The sequence below is a fragment of the Chinchilla lanigera genome, unplaced genomic scaffold (genome assembly GCF_000276665.1).
Source record: "Chinchilla lanigera isolate Chin_1 unplaced genomic scaffold, ChiLan1.0 scaffold00088, whole genome shotgun sequence".
Taxonomy (NCBI): domain Eukaryota; kingdom Metazoa; phylum Chordata; class Mammalia; order Rodentia; family Chinchillidae; genus Chinchilla; species Chinchilla lanigera.
Genome location: NW_004955489.1, coordinates 5,694,480 through 5,718,987, shown reverse-complemented (window position 1 = coordinate 5,718,987; position 24,508 = coordinate 5,694,480). Strand labels below are relative to the sequence as shown.

General features: G+C 36.8%; 1 protein-coding gene across 10 annotated transcripts in view; it reads right to left on the bottom strand.

The window, feature by feature from the left end:
* Window positions 1-3,299: 3,299 nt before the first annotated feature.
* The window catches only part of Mcf2 (MCF.2 cell line derived transforming sequence), a 102,379-nt gene continuing 81,170 nt past the window's right edge, over window positions 3,300-24,508 (bottom strand). For 7 of the 10 annotated variants that reach the window (XM_005404557.1, XM_005404558.1, XM_005404559.1 and 4 more), the window contains 14 exons: window positions 23,127-23,215; window positions 21,674-21,740; window positions 20,853-20,968; window positions 20,682-20,751; window positions 18,892-18,984; window positions 16,679-16,771; window positions 15,536-15,661; window positions 14,642-14,863; window positions 10,861-10,953; window positions 9,682-9,760; window positions 9,101-9,167; window positions 7,756-7,865; window positions 6,188-6,300; window positions 3,300-4,051 (listed from right to left, as the gene is read on the bottom strand). In XM_005404557.1, the coding sequence (XP_005404614.1) occupies window positions 4,019-4,051; window positions 6,188-6,300; window positions 7,756-7,865; window positions 9,101-9,167; window positions 9,682-9,760; window positions 10,861-10,953; window positions 14,642-14,863; window positions 15,536-15,661; window positions 16,679-16,771; window positions 18,892-18,984; window positions 20,682-20,751; window positions 20,853-20,968; window positions 21,674-21,740; window positions 23,127-23,215 (1,371 nt within the window). In that variant the 3' untranslated portion in view covers window positions 3,300-4,018. The remainder of the gene's footprint in view (window positions 4,052-6,187; window positions 6,301-7,755; window positions 7,866-9,100; window positions 9,168-9,681; window positions 9,761-10,860; window positions 10,954-14,641; window positions 14,864-15,535; window positions 15,662-16,678; window positions 16,772-18,891; window positions 18,985-20,681; window positions 20,752-20,852; window positions 20,969-21,673; window positions 21,741-23,126; window positions 23,216-24,508) is intronic. The other 3 variants (XM_005404562.1, XM_005404563.1, XM_005404564.1) reach the window with 1 other exon arrangement.

The following is a 24,508-nucleotide window of genomic DNA, read 5'->3' as shown; positions in this document are numbered from 1 at the left end:
CCTTCTAAAAGGAGCTCCTAACTGCTAAATTCCAACAAAAATTCTATCCAAGGCCCATTATATTAGGTATCTAGAGAAGGTTCCTGATTTCTGTACCCCCTAGACAGATCCTTCTCAGCTTGAAGCAGCTAGATTAAAACTATACCCGTCTCTCCTAGCCACAGTTCGTGATACCTCTTCAGAGGGAAGATATTATAGGCAGCTAGGTTAGATAGAAAATAATAAACAGTCAGAAAAGGACTGGGCTCTCAAGGAAGTCAGTGAAAAGCAAAAACCTCAAAATTGTGGCTGGAGGTGCAAGTGAAAAAGGCTACTCCTCAAGATAAAGTCACAATGGCCAGAATTGCATCCTTCCCTAAGGGGTAAGCAGAACTTGAGACTATACTGTAATTAGTACCACTGAATCTATTAAATACAGATATACAGCAGACACCCAGGTAGATGACTAGAACACTTGAATCCATGAACCCTGAACCTGAACCCCTGAATCCTTCCTGAAATTATTCTGTTTTAGAAGTCATAGATAAGCCAAGGTTATTGATGCTAGCCATATAACCTTGTTACATGACCAGTTCCCCTATTGGATCAATATTAGCCAAGTATGATATGTGTATTGGTTGATTATTATTTGACCCATGTGACTGTGAATTTTCTGTGTAAATTACGCCTGACAAAGGGCCTAGGTGTTAACACATTTGGGACCCCTCTCCTACTCTTACAAAAATGCCAGCCCCAATCAGCCTATCCTTGCCTTATCTGCCATCACAATTCTCTTGCTTGGTGGCTATTCTACAAGGTAGGTAAGGCAAGGATAGGCTCATTGGGGCTGAATTTTTGATCTCTAGTTTTCATGGCTGATTATTTTCCAACTAGGTTTTATTTGGGGAGAAACATGGTAGTAGAAAAGTCTATAAGAGCAATGGTTTGCAGCCAGGTGTGGTGGCACACGCCTGTAATCCCAGCACCCGGGAAGCTGAGGCAGGAGGATCGTTGGGTGTTCAAAGCCAGCCTGGGCTACAAAGTGAGTTCAAGACCAGCCTGAACTGCATAGTGAGACCCTGTCTCAAAAGACAAAAAAAAAGAATGAAGGAAAGAAAAAAGAACCATAGTTTGTATACAGAAAATTTCTTCCTTTTTAAAATCATGCTTTATTGGTACATTTTAGATATACATAGTGATCATACTCATCATACAGAATCTGCACCTGTGCATGATGTAACTTGTTTTTTTTTTTCTAAAAAAAAGTTTTTCTGTACTAAGAGTTTGGTTAGAAGAAATGAATATATATGAGGTTACTTCTCATTGCTTCATATTATTTTTTGTTTGTTTGTTTGTTTTGTTTTTTCTTCTGTTACCGGGAACCGAACTCATGACCTTGCACTTGCCAGGCAGGCGCTGTGCCACTGAGCTAAATCCCCAGCCCCAAATTATGGATTTTGTTTGTTTTGTTTTTGTTGCTTCATATTATTTTTGCAGGTGTCTTCGGTGCAGACACAGGAAGGTGTGTGTGTGTGTGTGTGTGTGTGTGTGCGTGCGTGCATGCATGCACACATGTATCCATATGCATGCTCCTGGAACATGAGAAATATACACTGTTAACATATTCTTGGACAAGAAAAGTGGTAACTTAAAAGGACATCCTCAGTAGTTAATTTAAAGCATAAGACACCACAGTATCTGAAAAAATTCTTTTAAGCCTATCAATCTTACAGGGAAAAGTCCAATAGATCTAAAAAGTTTTATTTATAAATATAAATCTATTGATGGAAAACATTAGATGTTAGCTAGCATAACACATTTGTAGCTTTATTTCTAAGGACAGAGAAATTCTTACTCTATGCCAATGTCATATTTAGCAAATATCTGAAAATTTTAACCTTCAAACAAATATTGTACAGTTTGTTTAATTTATACTTGTAATTCTGACACTCTAAAACTTACAGTCACCAATTAAAATCTGTAAACTGTGCCCTGGAATCAGACCTTCTTTTCTTCTGTTTAGATTTTTCACCAAACAAAATAATAAATCAGTTAGTAGCCAACAGTCATAAGATAATAAAAATAGAGATTGTACTGCAGCCCAAATTTTCACAAAGCTATTGTATATATTCAAAGACTTTCATGACACTGTGCTTAGGACATTTTAGTAAGCTACAATGGAATTAGGTTAGTATAAAAATAATTATTTAATAATTCAGTATTAATTTTTACCCTCATGGATACTCTTCCAACTTTAGGGTTAAAGTATAGAGTCAATGAAGAATTTCAGTTCAAGTTATTGACATGATAAGGACAGAAATATTTCATTTAAAATATGTTTGTTTGATTAATCTTGCATGATTATATTTATTTAACTGAGTAACCAATTTGAAGATAACAATATATAATACAGCAACCATTGCTAATTTCTTATAAAAAAATAAATTTTTTTTTAAAACATAGAAGCTTAATTCAGTCCACTTCTAAATCATATTTTCCTCCTCCTTTGGGCTCTCTCACAATTTAACTATATTTGGCAAGTTAATCTTGCAGTTCCTGTTATATAAAGTCACATGCACAGGGACAGAATGATAAAGCTAAAAAGTCAATATTTGAGCTGATAAAGAGAATTATGACTATGTGATAAAGTAGCAAGGCATGATTCCTGGCACTGAATGGGCATGCATTAGACATGCGATTAATGAATGGCTGAAATAACCAAACAGAATGTGATCTGTAGCCATTACACAAGCTAGATGTATTGGCCAACTCATCTGAGCCGAATATATATCACAAGAGAACATGTAGACTCATAGCATTTGATTCTTTCAAAGCATCTTTCACTCACCAAAGGCTACCATTCCTTTCAGTGGGCTATATAGGTATGGCTGAAGCAATGAAAACGAAAGCCATCCCTGTGATATCTCTGCTGTTGAAGACTGCACAACAAAGATACAGATAAAGCAGAAACGTTTGATTAGCTCCACATGTGCACAATCCGGGAGTCACTGAGGGCATTCCAAACACACCTACCTTTCACCCTCAGCATCCTCATGGAGAAGCTGAATGACATCATCAATTCTAATCAGGAGGTCTTTCAACCCTCTCTTCCTGCAGTCTGCTAGGGCTTTATATTTCCCTGGAGTATGTAAAGTTGTTTTGAAAATTACATTACAAACCATCAAAAATCTGTCTGCATAATTGCCTGCTCTGTATGACATAAAGAATGCACTGTACTTCAAAGTAAATGTGGTATCTGCAACAGCTTTGCAAGAACAAACCTGAGCAATCTGGGATGAAAAAACAAAGCAGAACACGGGTTTATATAACCTGAAGACTTCATTTTTATTTTGAAAAAGAGAATTACAGCATGAAATGTACAGAAAATAATAGTGCACAATTCATTTGTCACATGAATTATAAGCATAAATCCAGAAAAAAACAAGAAGGAAAATATTAAATTTTAAATATAATTATTTGTAAACTACTCTTATGAAAATTTTATCTTGGCACATACAAAAGGCAATAGCTCTGAACCAAATTTACTAATACCCCCAAAAGGATTTCTGGACTTTGTATCACTTTGCGCAGGTTAAAATAATGGGCACAAAAGCTCTAGATCCAATGAAAGCCTATTAAATCATAATATTGTGCTTCACTTGACCTTAATCATTTTGCAGCCATAATTTTAACTTAGTTCATAATAAGCTAAATAATCCAAGGCACACGGATTGCATTTGGTTACAAAGATACAGAAAAGAAACAATTTTTAAGTCCAAAAGTATTGTGAGATGAGAATTTTTCCAGCATAATATCTTACACATATAATACACTATTTTAAAGATAAAGAGTACCATAATCAAAACTTGTTGAAACAAAAGAAAAACTTATGGTTGTTGATTCTTTGCAAGTCCAAATAAAATAATCTGAAAGTAATATCCACAGCATTTGGGCTGAACGTCTTTTGAGCAGTATTTTTTCCAAATGGGCTGAAGAGCAGGCAGGAAAGAGCTACTCGCCATTTGACATAGTAGCTTCATCAATATAGGACAGCCATGTCCGACACGGGTCTCTACAAGGGAAGTGGAACCTGTTACTTCTCAGTTTTCTCCTTAATGAAGTGAAGCCAAAAGAAAGCAGCTCATTCCAACTTCATTTTGAAGTAAGGGATACAACACACTGTATTGCTCTTTGGTATGATTTCCTTAGTAGTACAACTAAAAAAATTATTAGGAGAAGAGGACTAATAGGTTCCCCGTATGCCCCTCCCCCATGAGGAAAGCGTTAATACATTCTGCATATTTACTCCATTTTGTGACTACATAGTCAGAAAAATGCTTGCTAAATCTCAGTTTTCAACAATCCCTTCCCTCAGAAGTCATCTATAACAAAATGTTTAAACACAAACTGGCTTTCCCTGGCCTTCTGCTAATATCTGAACTACCTACTACTCCAATCTAGCTCATCCTCAGATAATATTAATTAGGGAAATTAATCTTTTATTACTAGTCAAAACCAGTGGTTCTCACAGTGAGGGAGGCAGACCCTTGAAGTTCCTCAGATCCTTTCAGAGAATATGAAAATCAAGCATACATTTCGGCATTATTTGCCTTTTTCCCAACATACAGTAGTTTTCTAGAGGGGGTCTGCTGTGAGCACAACAAACTGAATGCAAAAACAGATTTGAGAATCCAGCTGTCTTACCAAACCAGATGTTAGAGATTTACACAAGAATTTAAATGGCACTCTCTTCACTCATTTGTTTTGAAAAATGTCACTTTTAATACAGATGTTATTTATACACAGTTACAATGGGTTTAGTAATAATGTAAAATAAATATATTTTTATTTCCCAGTTTTAATTTATAGTAAGGGAAATATCAACAGTTTACCGATATAAGTAAAAGTTCTTTGGTGTTCTGAATTCTTAAGAATATAAAGCATTCCTTTATTCAAAATTTGAGAACCACTGTTCTAGATAATTAACTCTATACACATCTCTTGCCATCTCTGAGTCCCAGTTTCCCCTTTGTAAATTACAGGCAAGAGAATTTGGCCTTCCTCACAGAATACATGCTAGCAATATTGAGAAATCATTTGATAAGCTGTAAGCTACCATACAAATATGTATTATGGTCATCATAGTATCAGAAGAGAAACATCTATTATTTTTTTAAAGATTGGATTTCAGAGTCAGTGCTGTGCAGCCTTGTGATCACCCATGCCATTACTCTCTCACACCAACATTAGACCTTCTGAAATGAACAGGTTCCTCTGAAAGACAGCAAGGAGCAGTCCACTGCAAAGCAGCATTCCTACCCTCCAAGATGGTGCCTTCTGAAAAGCAGGGACTGCCCCTACGTGGTCCCAAACTCCCCTCCAATAACCCAGTAGGATCCTAACTTCTTGGAAACTAGTTCTTCTTTGAAACAGTTACATTTGCTCTAAAGCCACTTTCTTGCTCTAATATGCTGATATTGGGTATCATTAGCACAGTTTTCGAGAACTTGCTAAAATATATTCCCCAGAGATAATGAAGTCTCTTTCACCATGTAATTTTTATTTCCTGTATTTTCCAATCTGGAATCTAAACTGATTTCTATGGTATATTTGAACCTTCTTTATTCTCTCTGATTCTTACATGTCTGAAAAACACAGTGATGGGTACAATTACAGAGCTACCCATAAACACATAAGTAAGTGCATGGAAAACTGGTGAAATCTATTTGAATAAGGTCTGTGGATATTACTAATGTCAATTCCCAGGTTTTGATATTTTACTCTAATTACTCAAGACATTACGATGAGGCAGACCTGGGTGAATGGTATACAGGAATGCTCTGTACTATTTTTGCCAATCTTTGGGAATTTATGAGTTATCTTAAAATAAAAATTTAAAGAAAATCCTATAAACATAAAGAGAAATACTGAAAGACCCTACATTTTAAAAAAAAAGATAACAAGTCAATTTGTAGAGATTTGGAAAGATTGACTATTTCATCAATTTCACTGGACGTCCATGTATAGCTTATTTGGGTTCTGGATAAACAAAGAAGTGTTTAGTAGATAGTCATAATTATATATGCTTTAAATGTTTTGGCTACAGAATGTAGCTAATGACTTCAGGATACTGACAAAAGGTTGTCTCTAGTTGTTCCATCTATTTCATCAGTAACACTGCCTCAACAATTTTAATGTCACTACTAACCAGTAAGGGCCTATCTCCTTCTTCACTGCCATCGTAAGTAGAGTAGAAATAGTTGCTAGGCCATTCCTCAGGCTCTTCAGGGTTTTCTGCAGACTGTGACTTCTCAGCCCAAACTACAAGAAAAACGTTGAGTGTAGCCATTACTTAAAGGTGCTGGTTCACCACAAGGTGAGAAGTAAACTAACTATCATACTCAAGGCTTTATCTTTTAGATTAGCATCTTGTACTATATAATAACATTGCTCGTTAGACTGTAGTATTTGGGAACTACTGACATGTGAGATAGTGCCTAGACTGTCACATTCTCCTTTTATTTTTTAGAATGGTGGGACAGTTGTCAAAAGTATTACATGAAATAACATTTTAGAGAATATTTACTCTTTCTTACATAATTGTATTGGTTACATTCAAATAGTCCTTATTAGCTTCTGCCTGGTATTATTATTCTGGTTTGGCCTATATCTCCTATTAGGTGGAGATCACGTATCATATCTTAGATGCCCCATAAGACCCTGCATTGTAGGCAGTACTTGATTGTGTATTTAAAAAATGAATTGACTTAGAGTAAGTAGTCTAAATTACAAATTAGCAGAATTTCATCTTAGCCACATTAAACTATTCCTGTGACCTTAGGAGGGTCATATCAGTCTTCTCTGACTTGGTTCTCATATCTGTCAAGTGAATGCACTGATACTAGGTCCTCTCCTGAGTGCTGTGGGGGCCAACCCGAGAGAAGTAACCCTTGAATGGATAATGGAAAACTGAGTGAGGTCACCATTACTGTTTCTCAACTACTGGGAAACTTCCAGATTAAGGACCATTATATTTAAGTATCGATACCAGACAATCTGTTTGGCATTTCTCCACAGGAGTCTACACTGCTGATGCCAGAGTTGTTTAGGGGACCCTGTTGTGTGCTTCTACGGCACCTGTACCTCCCTACTGGGACAACTGCCACATTTAATTTTAATTGCTTTTTGAATTATCTGCCTACTCTAACTTCATGAAAATGGTGGCTGAATGTACCTTAATTAGACTTTATGCCCAATACTTCACATAATTATGGACATACTTGTTATATTAGCACTTGTTGAATTACATAAACGTTTAAAATCACTTCAAATAGCACCATTCTCATAAGAATAAACATTCCAGTTGTAAATTACTCTTCTCTATTAAACTAAGGGTAAGTAAAAAGTACATTGCTTGAAACCAATGTATGTGTTTTATTCTTCTCTACATCCTCTATTGCAGGGGCTCCCATACTTTGAACATAGAGTTTCTGCTTCAGAAAGTCTGGGGCAGAGAGAGCCAAAGGAGTTTCTTCCCATACATCAAGTTCCAAGTGATGCTAATGCTACTGCTCCAGGAACAACACTCTGACAACTGCTGCTCTGCAGTGCCCACCTGAGTATTTTGCACATGCCGGACATGAGCCTTATAAGCGTGGGTTGACTTTATTTTCTCTTTATACAAAAATTACAGATGCATAGATTTTATAAATTAGCAATTGGAAATATGAACTTGCACAGCCATGAATCTCGTCTTGGGATGACCATGATACATACCTGCATTTGCTTCTGCCTGAACTGACATGATTGTCTCACTGCCCTCGACCATAGCACCGGTGTGCTCAGATTCAGTTTCTTCAACACTTACAAAAGCTGCCTGTTGTTTTCTGAAATAGTAATGAATAATCATAAATGAGCTTTTATACACTCTAAGAATTGTAAGAAGTTAAAAATTATATTTCTTCTGCCAATACCATGTGTTAACAACAAGCTCTGCAAGTCCATTCAAACAGCTATGTGACAACAGTTCATAATATCCTGAAACCTAAATCCTAGGACCCAAACCAGCAGGTTCTCTTTTATGCAAAGAAAAAAACAGTTCCTTCTAGATGCAAAGCAGGTAATGTTGTATATAATTGCTCTGGCTCTGTGATGTTTATCTTTAATAAATTAGGCAAAGTGTGAATAAAAGTAGATTAAGCCTGAAACTGTGGATTAAGCCTCATACTGCTGAGCTTGTACCATCCACTGTGAAGCCACCTCCTGCATGCAAACCAAAGTCTTTGCTTTTACAATGTAGGATGAAATACTGAGTAGTGATTTGGGTTCTCCTAAAGCTCCAGATGAGCCTCCGATCCACATTCTTCTGATTCTAGTTACTTCCAAAAAATGATGAACAAAAAAGAAAAAAGTATTCTTGCAAGTCATTCAATGATCGCTACATCATGTAGATACTGCCTGATGAATCTCCTTGCCAGGATTCTGGTATCTGTGTGAAAGCCCTTTCTGCCTATATGGAGGTATTCTGTGGACTTTCTACCTTCTAGGATTCCTAAAGGCAGAATATAAAGCCCACATCTCTAAACCAGCAGCAATGTGCTATCATACAGAAGTGCTACCTTCTTTAAGGGCCTTGTGGTTGTGTCTAGAGTCAGTTCCTTCTTAAGATTCAAACCTCCTAGCCATGTAGAATGAGAGGCCAAATCACTAGCAAGTACTCTCCATCAGGGGACTGAAAGCTGAGAGCCAGTCCTTTATCAGACCTCTTTCTACATTCTTACAGCTCTTTCTCCAATCACACTGAAGGGAACCACAAATACCTGGACAAGAAACTCATGAGTGCAGCCATTCCTACTGCCTGTGTACTTGCAAATCTTCTCGCGATAATACTGAGAACAAAGCATTTTAATCGTGTTTAAAAAGACAGTCTGAGAGATAACTCTTAAGGGCCATCAGGCACAATAAATACATGGCTAGAACAGAGATAAAGATGTATTGGTGAAATCAGATGTGTTGCTGCTAAAATGGCAGGTCTGCTTTTGTCTGAGATACTTTACATCGTCTCCCATTACACACAGAAAAGAGAAGACTGTAGGAGTGGTATTTTTAAATTATCACTTACTCATCATTCTGCTGAGGAGAAAGTTGATCTGGTTCTGTTAACTGATCCTGTTGCATCTGTTTTTTAACTATGAAATACAATAGAGCTTATATAAGTATCATTCAGAAGTCACACTTCTCACTCTCTTTCTCCCTCTTTCTCTCTCTCTATCTCTCTCTCTCTGTCACACACACACACACACACACACACACACTCCCCACTTTGGAGACGTGCAATAACCAGAGAGAAGGCCAGACTAAAGTTGGAACTGGGAAAGGTCCAAACCATGTCTACAACTGGAACTAACTCCTTATCCCAACGTTATCAGGCACTTATCACTCAAGGTCCTGAACAATTTGCCTCCTGTGAGGGACTGTGAATTAACACAGTTAGATCACTCCATTGCTTCCCAAGCACTAAGGTTTATCTTGCAGTATAAAATAATTTCAGTGACACTCTGAATCTTAATTTCCCATTTGTTTCTTTGACAGACCTGCTCATTATAGATAAATATCAGTTCCTTTCTCTGCAAATGTCACTAAATCTGTGTCAATGAGCTGTTACTACACTTCCTGTTCTGAAGAACGCATATTTGAATTTACCTGTCATAAGCTCCTGTTGCTTCAACAAAATATTTCTTATTTCTTTCAACCATGACATCTTCACATCTACATTAGGAGCCTAAAGATGTAAAAAGGATGGAAGGTACATTTTCTTTAAAAATAATGCTTCTATAATAGGACAAATGTAATTAAATATATCAAACATAATCTACTGGCAAAACACCATGTACAACTTCTGGCCTTTTGGTCCTTAAAACTTCTAAGAAGCTACTCATTAGCCATCAGATTGGATGAAATAATACAGTCCAAATAATTCTGAAATTGCCCTTAAATAGTGGAAGAACAACAACTGAATGAAATGCATAATATAATTTCATTGATTTTTTTCTCTTTTCAGGAAAAGTTCCTTTGAAAATATAAATATTTTTCTGTCTTACTTTGGTAAAATAAAGCAAGCTCTAATGTTTCTGAAAATAAAACTGATGGCAGAATAATCTTAGTGACTGAGGAAACATGAAAGCTTCCTTAAATATCTTCCCAGTACTTACAAAATAGGTTTATCAAACCTTACCAGGAATTACGGCTCAAAGCAAACCATGAGAAAGTACTTTTAGGGATTACAGTCCCTAAGTGCAGAATTAAAGAAAAAGTTTCGCATTTGCAACAGACGACAGCCTGTGGAGGAGTCATGAGTCATGATTTAAAGATCGAAGGCAACACCCTCTTGAAATACTCTGATTCCTCTCACTTCCCCTGAAAGAGGGTGGACCCGACAGCTCTTCTGGGCAGAGCTTTAACCATGTCCTTCACAACCAGGGAGCAAATTTGAGCTGGGACATCCCCATGTCTTGTAATCAGGTGCTCTTTGAATGCAGAGGACAAGAGGAACTCAGAACTATGACAATTCCGTAACCCTAGAAACTTGAGGTCAGAAAAGCACCCACCAAGCTGTCACCTACAGTTGATAAGTCTCCTAGTGTAACTGTGCAAACTTAGAACACGACAAACACCTCAACTTAAACAGTACCTTAATTTAAAGAAAATGTGGTATAGCAAAAAATGTTAAGTACACCACTAAATATACTCAAATAATGTGCAAGTGATCTACACTGAAAAGAGTGAGATTTTTAAAAATATGACCAAAATTATTTTTACCAACCCAGATTTTTATATCTTAATACAGATTAAGGTTTCTAGAATAATTTGATGATGACCAACCTGTACAATATAAACTTCTTCCTTCCCACCATACCAGATCTCAAACTTGCGGTTGTCACCTTTTACATATTCTGTGATTCCAACTTCATCCATCTATGATAAATACGTCAAAATTTTCGTGAGCATTTTATTTTGAGTATGAAATTACATTAACTCTACACCATCATATTCTAAATGGAACAGAATTTATCACGGGCAAAATACACTTTTTTTTATTCAATGACTATGAAATCATAAGTATAATCACAGGCATAAGTATTTAAGTGTTTTCATGGAACTAGGCACTTTATAGTTTGGATTGTGTGGGCTCCATCCCAGTGAATGCCACAAATGTTTTAAATTTAAATATCCTAGTAGCCCATCTAAGATTGAATCCTATAATAAATTAACTACACACTATTATAACAAACCATTGTCAAACTGACTAAACATCAGTGAGAAAACCACCTAAAATTAATGGAAATGATTACTTCAAGGAATTACCTGCAGATCAGTTAATTGAACAAATTTATTACTTATCTCCATAGAATCCCTCTAAGTTATATACACCCATTTTATGGGACAGAGAAGAACCAACCAGTTACCCAAGTTTCCCTCTATTTCCCTTAATCCCTCAACCACTATAGAAACTAAATCATCTGTCATGAGACACTGATATCTTTTTATAGCCACTAAAACTTCTATATCGAATATTTCTTTATTATCACAGCTTTTCCTCTTCTCCATGTTTGTGCTTCGTACAATCTTCTTCACCACTGCTACTAATACTTTGGCTAATTCCATTTCAGGCAATTTTACTTCCTTCTACATTCTCTTTTAGTTCTCCTTTGCCTTTCTCCTTTTCTCTGAATTCCTACCTAATTACCTGAAGTACTATCTCACTCTGTTCCACTTATAAGCCCCCCAAATGGCCTTAATTAAAACAGGTAATTATTAAAGGTAGTGTTAGTTGATTTCTGTATTAAAGAAAAGGAAAGCAATTATGTCTGGAAATGAAATGTACATTAATGAAAGAGCCTCTGACACCCATCCTGAGTGTAGCCAGAAGTTACTTTGAAAATGTTCCAAAATAGTTTTGAGTTCTTACTAGACCACTCTAGCCTACTTCTGCTCAAATATTAAGATGTAAGATGAATAATAATGTCACATTCAATCTTTTTAAAAATGGATTTTGTTTCATTACAAGGTTTTATCTTAAGTAGCTCAGTAAGCTAGAAAGTACATAGGCTTTGGAGTCAGAAAGGGGTGTGTCTTGGTGTGAGTTGCTGAACATTTCTGAAATTCCATTTCCTCATCTATAAAATAATCTGTTTTGCACAGTTTATAGAAGAATTACATAGGGTGCATTAAGTGCTCAGATCACATAATGAGCTTTTCAAAGTATGAATTTACTTTCTCTTCCTTCCCTTATATGAACGGTAATATTTATTTTAGTTTTCATTGCTAATATATGGCACATGATTATTAAGTAAATCTTGGAGTTGCTCTGGAAATGTAGCTATATGTCCACGTTTGTTAAAAGGAAATAATCGGTAATGATAATAAAGCATGAACTGAAGAATCTGAAGAACTCAGTATATCCATCAGATTGACTGTGACATTTCAGAGGGTTTTTATTTGCAGATAAGCGGCTCACTTAAAATACAGCACACAGTTATCAGGAGGACGCGATCAGGCTACGGGATGCCAGCATGCTGTGGTGCAGTCAAGACAAGAGCGAGAAGACACTCAGCAGTGAAGTGTCTGCACCGGTTCTATCCACCAGGCCAAGACTCTGACATAAATAACCCTGTTTGTTAAGTACCATGTTGACTAGTAATGCCAGAGATTGCTCAATGCTGGAATTTCATGGTATGTAAGCAAGAGGAAGTAAGTGAAGCCTGAGAAATGCCCTGCTTTCCATTTTTCACCAACTGCAGCACTACAGCTCTCCTAGGAATCCTTGCCTAAATCCTTACAGGAATCATTGACTAACTTTGAAAATGAAGGGTATTAGGAATTATCAGAGACTCAGAGAAAAAATTAAACAGATTTTCTTTCAAGTATCGAGTATTACAAATTTCCTGTATGTGGTAAATCTGCAAGCCCATAATTCTGTCTTCCACTGAAATGTTCCATGCATATATCCCTCCCTCCTTTCTGTGCTAACTACTGCAGTTTCAACTCTCTTGACTTCATTACCTCACATTGGTCCCTCCTTGCTTTGTACTTGAGAAACATTCTGTTGGCATGCCCAGGGTTATGTCATATTAAAGGTAAAATATCAATAAAAATCAGAAACTCTACATTAGGTCGTAACTAGGTCTCCCCACAAGTAAAATGGGAATCTAACAAATCTGGATTGTTATAAAGGGAAAGTGCCTTCCCAAAGAATAAGGACATGGATAACAGCCCTAAACCCTGTCTGGAAGAGATTACGACTTCTTGGTACTTAATCCATGTTTACCAGAAACATGAAAGACTCTTAGAAATTTGAGGGCTTAGGGGTAGACTGCTAGTATTAAGTGAGCAACTGGACATTTGTGATGAAGATAGCTGGAGTTTTAAAGAAGCTGGGAAGCTGCTGAGGATTCACAAGTAAAGCAGGGAGGATGAAACAGTAGGGAGATCTGACTCAGGGTGAGCATCTTGTTAGGAGTCAGGGGAGGTGACCCTATAGGAAGAATCAAAACCAAGGCCAGTTTCTCCCTTTACACAAATACTTCAGCCGATGCAGGACAGTGTTACCTGTCTTTCTCATAACTGCTGCTGAGAATTACACGGACTCTCAAATATACTGGCAATGACAACTATAAAAGAACATGCTCATGAAAATGACTAAAATGAGAGGGGTTGGGGAATCAAGGGCAGTAACTTTCAGTATTTTCCAACTGTTCTCAAAAAATTGTTATACTGTCTTTAAAACTTTCGAAACTTGAAAGATAAAATGCACTAAGTGTAAAAAAGTCAAATTCACCAGTTATAGCCCCGTGTGAATGGGAAGTTTCCCCTTGTTTGATGGCAAAACCAGCTGGAACTATTACTGGGTTGCCAGGGACTTCCTCAAACAGTACTGCTCTCGTTTTAATACCAAACTAGTATCAGGACAGAATGGTAGTTTTGGTTATAAGAGAATAATAAAATAGTTTCACAGGATAGGACAGGGCAGGTATGGGAAGGGTTTAGCTGTGAGTGGCTTTGGATACCCAGGAAGCATGGGCCTAGGGAATGGAGGAGGTGCAGAAAAGAAGCTGGAGAGATACTGTTTATGCAGGAGGCTGGACATTTCCTGTCACTTCAAACTGTGCTCTGCAGGACACCAGAGAGCCCCTCCCACACGGAGAATGCCTGGGAATGCAGTGACACAGGGAGGAAGGAATCAAAGCTCTGCGCTCCTTCCCCCATTTCAAGCACAGTTCTGCTTTGCCTGACTTCTATATGGCTTCTACTTAAGATTTCCTCTAAGGGCTGGGGATATAGCCCAGTGGCACAGGCGCCTGCCTGGCAAGTGCAAGGCCCTGAGTTTATGATTTCTGGTACCCAAACAAACAAACAAGATTTCCTCTAAACAAAGTGATGTGTGATGAAATTATAAAGCCTACCCATTAAAGAGCAAAATAAAGGTAGTAGGATACAGAGAAGTAGATCTTTTGCAAAAGGGAAAAGGACCAAGAGATGAGGGGGGAAGGAATGCAATCATTATGTACTGTTTAATTTTTTAAATCCCACTCATTTGAAACAAAGGCATGTATAAAATGAAATACATCTATAATATTACATTACACAGTTCAAATTGTCTTACTTTCAAACAGTGCTTAAAACTGTACGATGGGTATCTATCCGAGCCTTCTCCGGTCTCAGTGCGCCTCTTACAAAACACAACAGCTTTTTCGTACAGGAAAAGATGTCGCTGCATTGGTTTAAATCTAGCGAAATCCTTCATTTTCGTAGCACCTTTCCTGTGTCCTATCCAAACACTGAATCCTCCTTGCATGATCATCTTGCCAAGCTCATTTAAATTTCCCTAGAAGGGAAAACCAAAGACCATTCGTACAAGGCAGAGTGACATTCAGATTCCTGACATCAGCATTTTAGTGTTTCACTTGACCTACTAAAACCCTGAAGCATAATTCGCATGTTTTTTAAAATGAATTCATTGCAACCTTTTATGTGAAAACTGCATTGCATATGTACAGAATTACCGTGGGGATGGAGGATAGAAGAAACACCCTGTTCCTTGGCTTCATACCATCTCCATGCAGATAGTTCAGCTAGATCATCCCTCCCATCTCTCCAATTGGAGTATGACATACACCACTCCAAGTTTCCCCACTGGGTGGAGCTAATCTACTAAAAGGCTGCAAGCTCTGGAGATTTAACCCTTTTCCTCCATATCTATCCTAGCCTAGAGCAAGCAGCAATTCTGAGACAACAGTTTCCTGATGAGTCCTAAACACTCCTTTAAGCAACATCTCCCTAGGTCTAGACTTTAGAATAAGCTATTGAGGACTCGAGAATGTCAGAAAGCCTGATTGGAAGCCAGTTCTCCACTTAGCATTATTAGTAATAATGCTAATATTTAGATCTCCATTTTTCTACCTCTTATATGTTATTTCTCAATTGATTCCAGGAGAGTAAAAACTGGTATCGATATGCTTACTCTCTAAAATTCCAAAAATTATTCAGATTTACTTACAATGTAGCCATTTATTGCAATCTGATGCATGGAGTCATTCACTGACTTCAGCAAATCCAGCATTGTATCAAGCGCCTCCTGTAACTGAGTAGACCCTTCAGAGTCTTTGCTATATTTCAATAGCTCCTGTAATTAGAAGTCAGGAATTAATGTTACTATTAGGCACATATTAAAATAGTTAGAGAAATGAATAAATTTTTAGCTAACATGCTTTCAAGCATGACTCTAAAGATAATGTCACTTTTTAGAGCAACTCCTTTCATACGCTCTTTGTCACATTAATACTATATTTCATAACAGTGTCAAAATTGAGGAAGAAGTGAAATAGTGACTGAACAGTATAAAACAATGAGCCTTCATGCTTTTGGAGCTTGAGAATAGTAGCTATTGAGACACATTAGAGATTAGTTTTTATAGCACATTAGTTTTTATTACAAGTGTTTTTATCCCATACATACAATCATGTTTATTCCATGATACACTCATGATACACACAGTACAGGAATGAAGATACATTTTAAAACAGGTTATGTTGTATTTATGCTTGACACCATATTTACTGATCCTTTCCCATTATGCTAGCGGAGTGCCATTTGCCTTTTTCAGTGAAAAGGTCAATACAAAATGCAATCTCAAAATTGTAAGAATACGTTAGTTTAGATCTTGTTAGTAATATTAAAAGTTCTTTAGTACAACACTCTGCATGAGTCAATGCACCTTGCATGGAAAATTAAATGGCTAACGCTCCAGATATTTCTGGCTTGATACTTATTGCTGCGCTTTGCAATGATCAAAAATGCACACTGCGCTGATTTTTACTGGCAACTCCAGGTTTCCTACTTATTGAGCCCACTTATTTCTAGTGCTTTCAGCCTGTGACTCCCTCTTTTATGTATATTTGTGATATGTAGTTGTTACATTTGTTTCGGGGAATAGGTGTGTGTACACACACACACTCTTGATGTCTTTTGATTCCTTTGCCTCCCTCTTCTTATCCTCTCCCTCTTATCCCCTCTTTTCTTGATCCCCTTCCCTTTCCCAAAATGTGAGACTTTGTTTCCCACAGGCTTCCATTTAAATGGCTTTGCTGAACCTTCCTCAAAAAAGTAGGCAAAGAAATGAACAAATGGTTTAAACAATTACCTTTAACAGTAACTGGTACTTAGTGATTCGCTGTACTGGCTTGAGTAAATAAGAGTCCAGACCAAGTCTGTGATTTAACTTTCTCTGACGTTCCTGTCATTAGAAGAGAATTATCAATAAATTTTAATTAAAACATGTACCTGTGAAAATACCAAGTGTTCACTGATGAAACCCAATGCATGACTATTTCTTACATTTATTTCACGGGACATCTGTCAGAAAAATCTGTTATGTGTGGCACAGAAATTATAAGTCATGATAATAACTACAGTAAACAGCATTTCAAATATTTGGGAGGTAGAAAATTCAAGTATTTCAAAGACGGAAATGTTTTCACATATAAATTTATACTGATGTGCAACACTTGCAGAGTGACAAAGCAGGGAATCACAGTGCATTAATGGGATGAAAAGGTTCCTCAATATATCGAAGAAAATTAGTAAAAGACTCAGCTCCACAGGCCAATACCCAGAAAAGAAATGGGTTGTGCTAAAAATAAATCAGACTGGGTATGAGAAGAGATTTTTTTTTTAAATTACAAGAAAAATATAGTCCGCATCCACTGGTGCTATATTTCATCAGGCAATTGACTGACTGTACTATAAATATAAGGGTCATGACACTGGGTCCTGGGAACACTGTAGGGCCCATAGTTAAGGCAAGATAGGGCTACTTAGCGAAAATGTTCATATAGGAAATGCAGAACATGCAGAGAGTAAGAAAGGATGTACCTGAAGGATGCAGGACCCTCCACTGCATATGGATAAAATTCAACATACAATCCAATTCAAATAAAATTGGTCAATTCATGGCTAAAGATGGTGAACAGATTCATGCTTTTAGATCTCCTCAGTTACAAAATCCAACTAAAATGATAGAAAACCTACATTTCTTGAGGCAAAAGCCCGAAGAAGATGGGGAAGGAGAAAATACTAACAAAGTTTGGGAACTTAAATCCAAACTGAGAAATGATAAACACCTGAACATGCTGGAGAAAAGTGAATCTGTTAGCACAGGGGATGGCCAAGGCATGGCTCGATTTATATACAGAATATATCTCCACACTGCTCCCCCATTCGCTGAGACCCAGGAACTAAGATACCAAGTACCTTTGAAAGTGGAAGATGAAGATGGGTTTAAAAGCAGATGAGTGTTCAAAGTCTGTTTAAGAAATAATGAGCTAATAACAAATACTGGTGAGGATGTGGAGCAATCCGTGCCCTCATATACTGTCGGTGGGAATAAGCAGCAGAGCGCCCACTGCAGAACACAGTCTCATAGTACCTCAATATTTTAAACATAGGGCCTGACAATTTTTTTCAACTACAGAGTCAAAAGAAAAGAAAATATATGTCTAAGCAAAACATTTTACAAAAATTTTCATAGCAAGATTATTCATACTAATCAAAAAGTGGAAACAACCCAAATGCCCATCACCTGATGCTTAGATACACAAAATGTGGATAAATACACTGAGAATAAGTTTTTATAGCTCTTGAAAGGGAGAGAGGTTGTGGCAGGAGTTAGGATAAGTACCTAGAAAATTAAGTGAGTAACCAGACAATTGCAACAAAAACAAAAGGCAAGGAAAATATATATCACATGATTCATCTGTGCAGAGAAATTATATGTTATTAATAATTAAAAATGATATTGTCAGGTGTGGTGGCGCACGCCTGTAATTCCAGCACTTGGGAGGTGGAGGCAGGAGGATCGTTGGGAGTTTGAGACCAGCCTGGGCTACAAAGTGAGCTCAAGGCCAACCTGAACTGCATAGCAGGACCCTGTCTCAAAAAGACAAAAAAAAAAAATGAAAATAAAAACAAAAACTATATCATCCTAACCAAAATTACAATATAGCTATATTGGGATCTTTGGAGGAAAAGAATTACATGTGTATATGGTTGAGGACACTGGGCAGTGAAAGAAGGGCTATAACTTCATCTTTCATGGTAGGAAGGAGAAAGACAGTATGCTATACGGAGATATGGGGGTGAATACTGAAAGAGGTGACTAACAGCTCTGAAAGTGGTTGTTTCTGGGGAGTAGCAAATGTGTGTGTGTGTGTGTGTGTGTGCATTGAAGTGCAACTGTTCTTTAATTTATATGCATATGTCATTTACTCACAGTGGAAAATTAACTTACAAATACAGGAAGATATAGCCCAATATTTTCCAGAAAGTACACAGACAATACTTGAATAATTACTCTACCTTGAAAAAGGCACATTCTGAATACTTCTTCCAAATTGCCTCTGATCTGGGCTTATTCTGGCAGTACTTTGCATAAATCTGAAAATCATCTTTCTGTGATAAAGAGCAAATTCAAATACATTACCAACTTGTGGATATAAATTTTGTTAGCAAGAAAGGCTGAGTGAGAGTGAGTGTGGCCAAGCATTACAAAGACAGTGACCCAAAGGAACCCTCTTTATATTCCAAGAACAGCAGGCCCACTGGACCCAGTGATAAGATGCACAATTACCCAAGGAATTTCAGGACTTGTAGTTCTGAATTACACAATTTTTTTCATAACCATGAGCTAAGGGGCACCAAGAAACAGGCTCTTTCTATATTGTTAGTCTCTCAGGTCCCCAGGGAATGAACTGGCAGCTAACTTCCAAGTTAGAGCCTGGAGTCCTTGGCCTGTCATGGAGGCACTGTCCTTGCTGCATAACCCACCTGGGCACCTGCCTACATAAATGTTTCTCCCTGGAACCATCTTTCCCTAACCCTCACCTACTAGACTCTTATTCAACCTTTTAACATTCAACCCGAATCATCTCTTTATACAGCCATTGTTTACATCTCTAGTCTGTGTAAGATGTCCTTCTTTTTGGAATCCCATAGGATCCTGTGTATATCTCTAACACACTGCAACATCCCATACACAATAGTTTCCATTTTTCTACATGAATGGTCTTTGGCTTTGTATCCACATTGCCGAGGACAGTGCTTGGTACATAGTAGGTGCTCACTAGATGGCTACTAAATGAATGAACATAAGATCAGTAAGCATTTATTAAATCACTATTCATTACCAAGATCTGCGCTATCATTATGAGATATGTGGTGGAATATAGGATGTGCATCCCATCTCAGATTTCTCACTGAGTTCGGAAAAGAATTCATACATGCACGCATGTAAAAATCCATCGCAACTGTAAAAGCTGCAATGAGTAGCGCAGCCTTTATATAGTAGAGTCCAAAGAGAAAATAGACTGCTACTGCTTGAAAAACTTGGGCAAAAATGTGTCCACAGTCCAAACGTGTTTCCAGTTAGAACACGTTGAGAAAGGTAATGACACATAGTCCTTCCTTAGCCTTCTCTTCTCATTTCATAAACACTTTCTGAAATATGTATTTTGAATTTTCCAATAACTGCCTCTTTCAAATTGACTCCAAAATCAAGACCAAATTGACCTTTCAGAAAAAGAAGGAAGGAGGTAAGAAGAGCAGGTTAAGCAAACACTATTCTGAGAAAACACTGCCCTGGAGGGAGCACGGTCACTAGGAAGTCAGCTGTACTAAGCACACTCTCGGGATGAGGAGTAATGAACTTCCCGGAATGATTCTGTTGACTAAGAATAGAAAGGTCTGTGATAGACACCTTGGTAGCTGAGAGCCAAACTAGATTGGGTTCTAAGACTTCGCATGTATTAGAGGGCAATACCCAGGCATCTTTTAAGCTAAAAATTAAACAAGCCCAAGAGTGGTTTCCGCTAAGATGATTGCAATGGTCATATCTTCATAGCCAGGATGATCCCTGGGTTCCTACAATCCCTGTTCCTAGCAGCTGAGCACAAAGTGTTTGATACCACAGAACACAGCGCATGCTCTAGGATTCTACTGCAGTGGTTGCTGCAACAAAATTTGTTTAGTATTGTTTTCTCCAAAAACATAAAGACATTTTTAAAAAAAGTACTGTCACCAAACCCGTTCTTAGAAATGAGTTACTACTTTGGTGGCCCATGTTTATATGATAAAAAACCAAGTAGACGAACCCTTTCCAGGAAACAAGGTCCCACTCGTTCTGGAGCGTCAGAGCAATTTTCCAGGCTGCTCATGAAAATGCTGTGAAATTTTCAGAGAAAAACAATATTTATGCACAATATAATAAACTAGCTATAGCTCTTTTAAATTTTTCACGAAAAAATACTTGGGCAATTACATACTTGTTATGGAATTCATATATTTCTGCCATGTTTCCAAAGAGAACATCCTTTTTATTTCTCAGGAGGGGTGGCATAAGATCGAACATCTCTGGATTATCCATTTCTGCTCTATAGCCCTACTCAAAACAAATATATTTATGTATTTGAAAAATATTTCCATTAACATTTGTTTGGGCTACCAAAGGTATAGGTACAGAATATATATGGAAGTGGGTAAATATATAGTGGTAAAGGTGCTTGAATTTTAACATTGAACTCTCCTAAGCTCCCAAATTTAACCATGACTCTTTTTTTAGAAGGCAGAATAGGGAAGTCAAGGTTTTCCACTCAGTGAGCAAACTAAAATGACAGCCCCTTGACCTTCAAGGTAGCTTGTGGCATTGCAAACAAAATAGAAACCAACTAAGAACAATTATAGGACGGGTCATCAACTTCTCTTTGAATTGACAATAAGTATTTAGGTTTTCTCAGACCAAATCAATCTCATGGCATCTGTGTCAAATGAGTCTTTGTATCCCATTTCCAGCTCTCTACATCACAGTCTCTAAGTAGCACCTGGGGAATAATTATAACAATCCGGTGTATCCCTAAGAGAACAGCTTCTCTCTTCTGCAATAAATTCTGAAACAACAATTCCCACCACGGAGACAGAACACAAATATGCACGTTTAAACAATATGCAACCTCAAGCAATTGGAGAAATGCCCACCACTGGCATGTGAGAAGGGAGGAAGCAAATATAAAACTGCCTCCAATGCTTTCTAATGAATGTAGCAGGGGACCATTCAGGAAAATGGTAAAAACACAATTGAGTCACTTACCAACAAAACAGTAAACAGCTCTTGAACGTACACCCTTTCAGTCTGTATCAGCTCATTGAGGACATGCCTAAGATGAAAAGATCATATTTATTGGTTACTGTATCACTTGAAAATTGTATTGCAATGTTTTTTATCATTATAAATTCTCTAAGGTAAAACCAGTTAATGAATATCAACCCATGGAAACTATTAATGGTTTTTGCTTTAACATCAAAATATGAAACTAATTTTATGGTTATTACAATAAGTATTACCCACAAGACTCTTCAAAATATATTTAAAAGAAAGTAGGATGCTCAAGGGTCATTATTAAGGTAAAAATATGTTTCTAACTCACTAAGATTGAGAATTAATTTGCTAAAAACTCACAAAATCTACTCCTAAATTCTGAGGTTGTAGTAATTTTCTGAATATTTCTAAAACATTAATTAGATTTATAAGCCCAGTCTTCCCAAGTGTAGATCACACTTAAGTTTCTGTAAAAACTTTGCCTACTGTCTATAAAATAAAATATATTTTCTTTTCAATGTGGTTTCCAAATACAGTAATGTTTAAAATTCATTTTGGCTTCCCTAAATTTAAGTAATTCATTCAAGTCAACTTTCAGTTTTGGCCCCGCTTTTCTTTCCTATTTTTACATTTTAAAGTATTTAACTTTCAAGAATCTTTGAAAAATGTGTGTGTGTACTCAACTTGCTGCAAAATTCTGGCTATTTATAACTCTGTGATGTGAAATTTTAAAAAGAAATATTCTGAAGACTACACTACAAACGGAATGTTATAAAAGCAAAACAATGATTATTGTTAACATCTACAAAACAGAATCTATATAATCCTTGGTAGATTTAACAGTTTCATTCGTTTTCACTTCTTATTAAAAAAAGTGATGATGTGCTCAAACAGTACAGTCTTTCACTTATAAGTTGAAGCATTTGTGGGGATGTAATATATACAGCACGGTGACCACAATTAATAACACTGTGTTGCATGCTGGGAATTTGCTTAGAAAGTAGATTTTAGACGTTTAGTGTTCTCACCACAAAAAAGGTAACTATGTTAGGTGATAAATATTGTATCTAACTTCACTACAACATATACATATATCAAAGCATTCCACTAAATACCTTAAATACATACAACTTCAGTTGTCAATTATACCTCAACAACACTGAAAAAAAACCCTTTTATATTCCTTTGCAATCTAGCAAAAAAGAAGAGATAAAAATTCTGAAAAGGGTTAATTTTCCTCAAATTTATCTATGATAAATAGATCATAGATGGGCCAGGACTAAGTGCAAGAATTCTGACACGTCAACTACTGTCCTTTTAATGACAGCCACGAGGGCCCCATTCGCATAAACTCCAAGTTCTGAGCACACTGGGCATGAACACGGAACCAGAGACTCCTACAGGGAGAAGGGTAGGGGAGTTTATGTTAATAAATGGAGGATACTTCTTTATAATATCCAAGCTATTGTCATTGTCCAAACTGGAGGATTGGCTAGGACTCCTCTTCTCCCGACAATCATGTACCACTTCTATCTGAAATAATGAAAATAAAAGTTAAATTAGTATCTATGTAGGTATAGTTGTTCTTCAGGAACATCTAGTTCAAATTAAGGTTACTCTGCCTCCGAACTCTGCAGATATATTGAAAAGCAATGCAATTTTTTCAAAAATAACTTCGATACCGACATTACTAGTAAAATAAATAATTTGAGTTACCTAGCAAGATAGATTTCAGATATGAATTGGAATTTATTGTATATATTTTCACTTACTTGGCTCTCTGGGGAAATGAAGTTAATTCACAAAGAATTAATTTTCTCAATAACTAAAGTTTATTCATTGAAGAACAAAAAGAGCTTTTTAGCCTTAATGATGTTTGTAGAAACCCTTCTAGAAAATGTTACATTCATCCTTGAATTCTTTAATCAAGGACACACAGCATAATTGATCCTTTTCCTAATGACTCAGTGGTATCATCATAAACTTGAATGTGTTAAAATCTAATGATAAACCCCAGTGCTAGCAAAACACGTGGAACCCTCTGTTCCTTCTCAAAATGTCCATCACTTATACATCTCTGTCTCTCCTTTGTATCACATATTAACTGTTGTTACAAATGGCTTCCCTGATCCTAAACCGCTGTCCTAGTTTGCAGACTTTAAAGGACTTAGACTGGTCTACTGAATCAGCTGCATGAGATTTATTATGGTTAAATGGTCTGCAGAAGCATTTGAAATGTATTCCTGGTATCTCAGCAGTACTGAATAGTTGAGCTTGCCAAAAGCCTCACATCAAAGAAAATGTAACATTGGTTTGTGACAACCAGAACCCAAGACGAAGTACAGGGTTTATCAGCAAAATAATATAAGCATAAAATGTGGCCTACATATTACAAAGACATGTAAAAAGAAACAAGCATGGGGCTGGGAATTTAGCTCAGTGGCACAGCGCCTGCCTGGCAAGCACGAGGTCGTGAGTTTGATTCCCAGTACCGGGAAAAAAAAAAAGAAACAAGCATTTATTACCACTTCCTATATATTATGCAGACGCAATCCTAAGTGCTTAACACACACCTTCCTAAACAATCCTCACAGCATTTTATTTTGAAGAAAAACAATTAAAACAAAATTTCAAAACAAGATAATAGGAGGGTAACAATGGTTAATACATTGCATATTGTTATCTTTAAATTAGTTACTCAGGGTACCAGATATTGGCATTCAACTGTCCAAACAATATTAGCGCAAACCATTCTTTTCAATGAACTAAGAGAAATTAGTAGTATAACTATCTTAATTATCGTGTGTGTATCTTATTTTGTTTTCC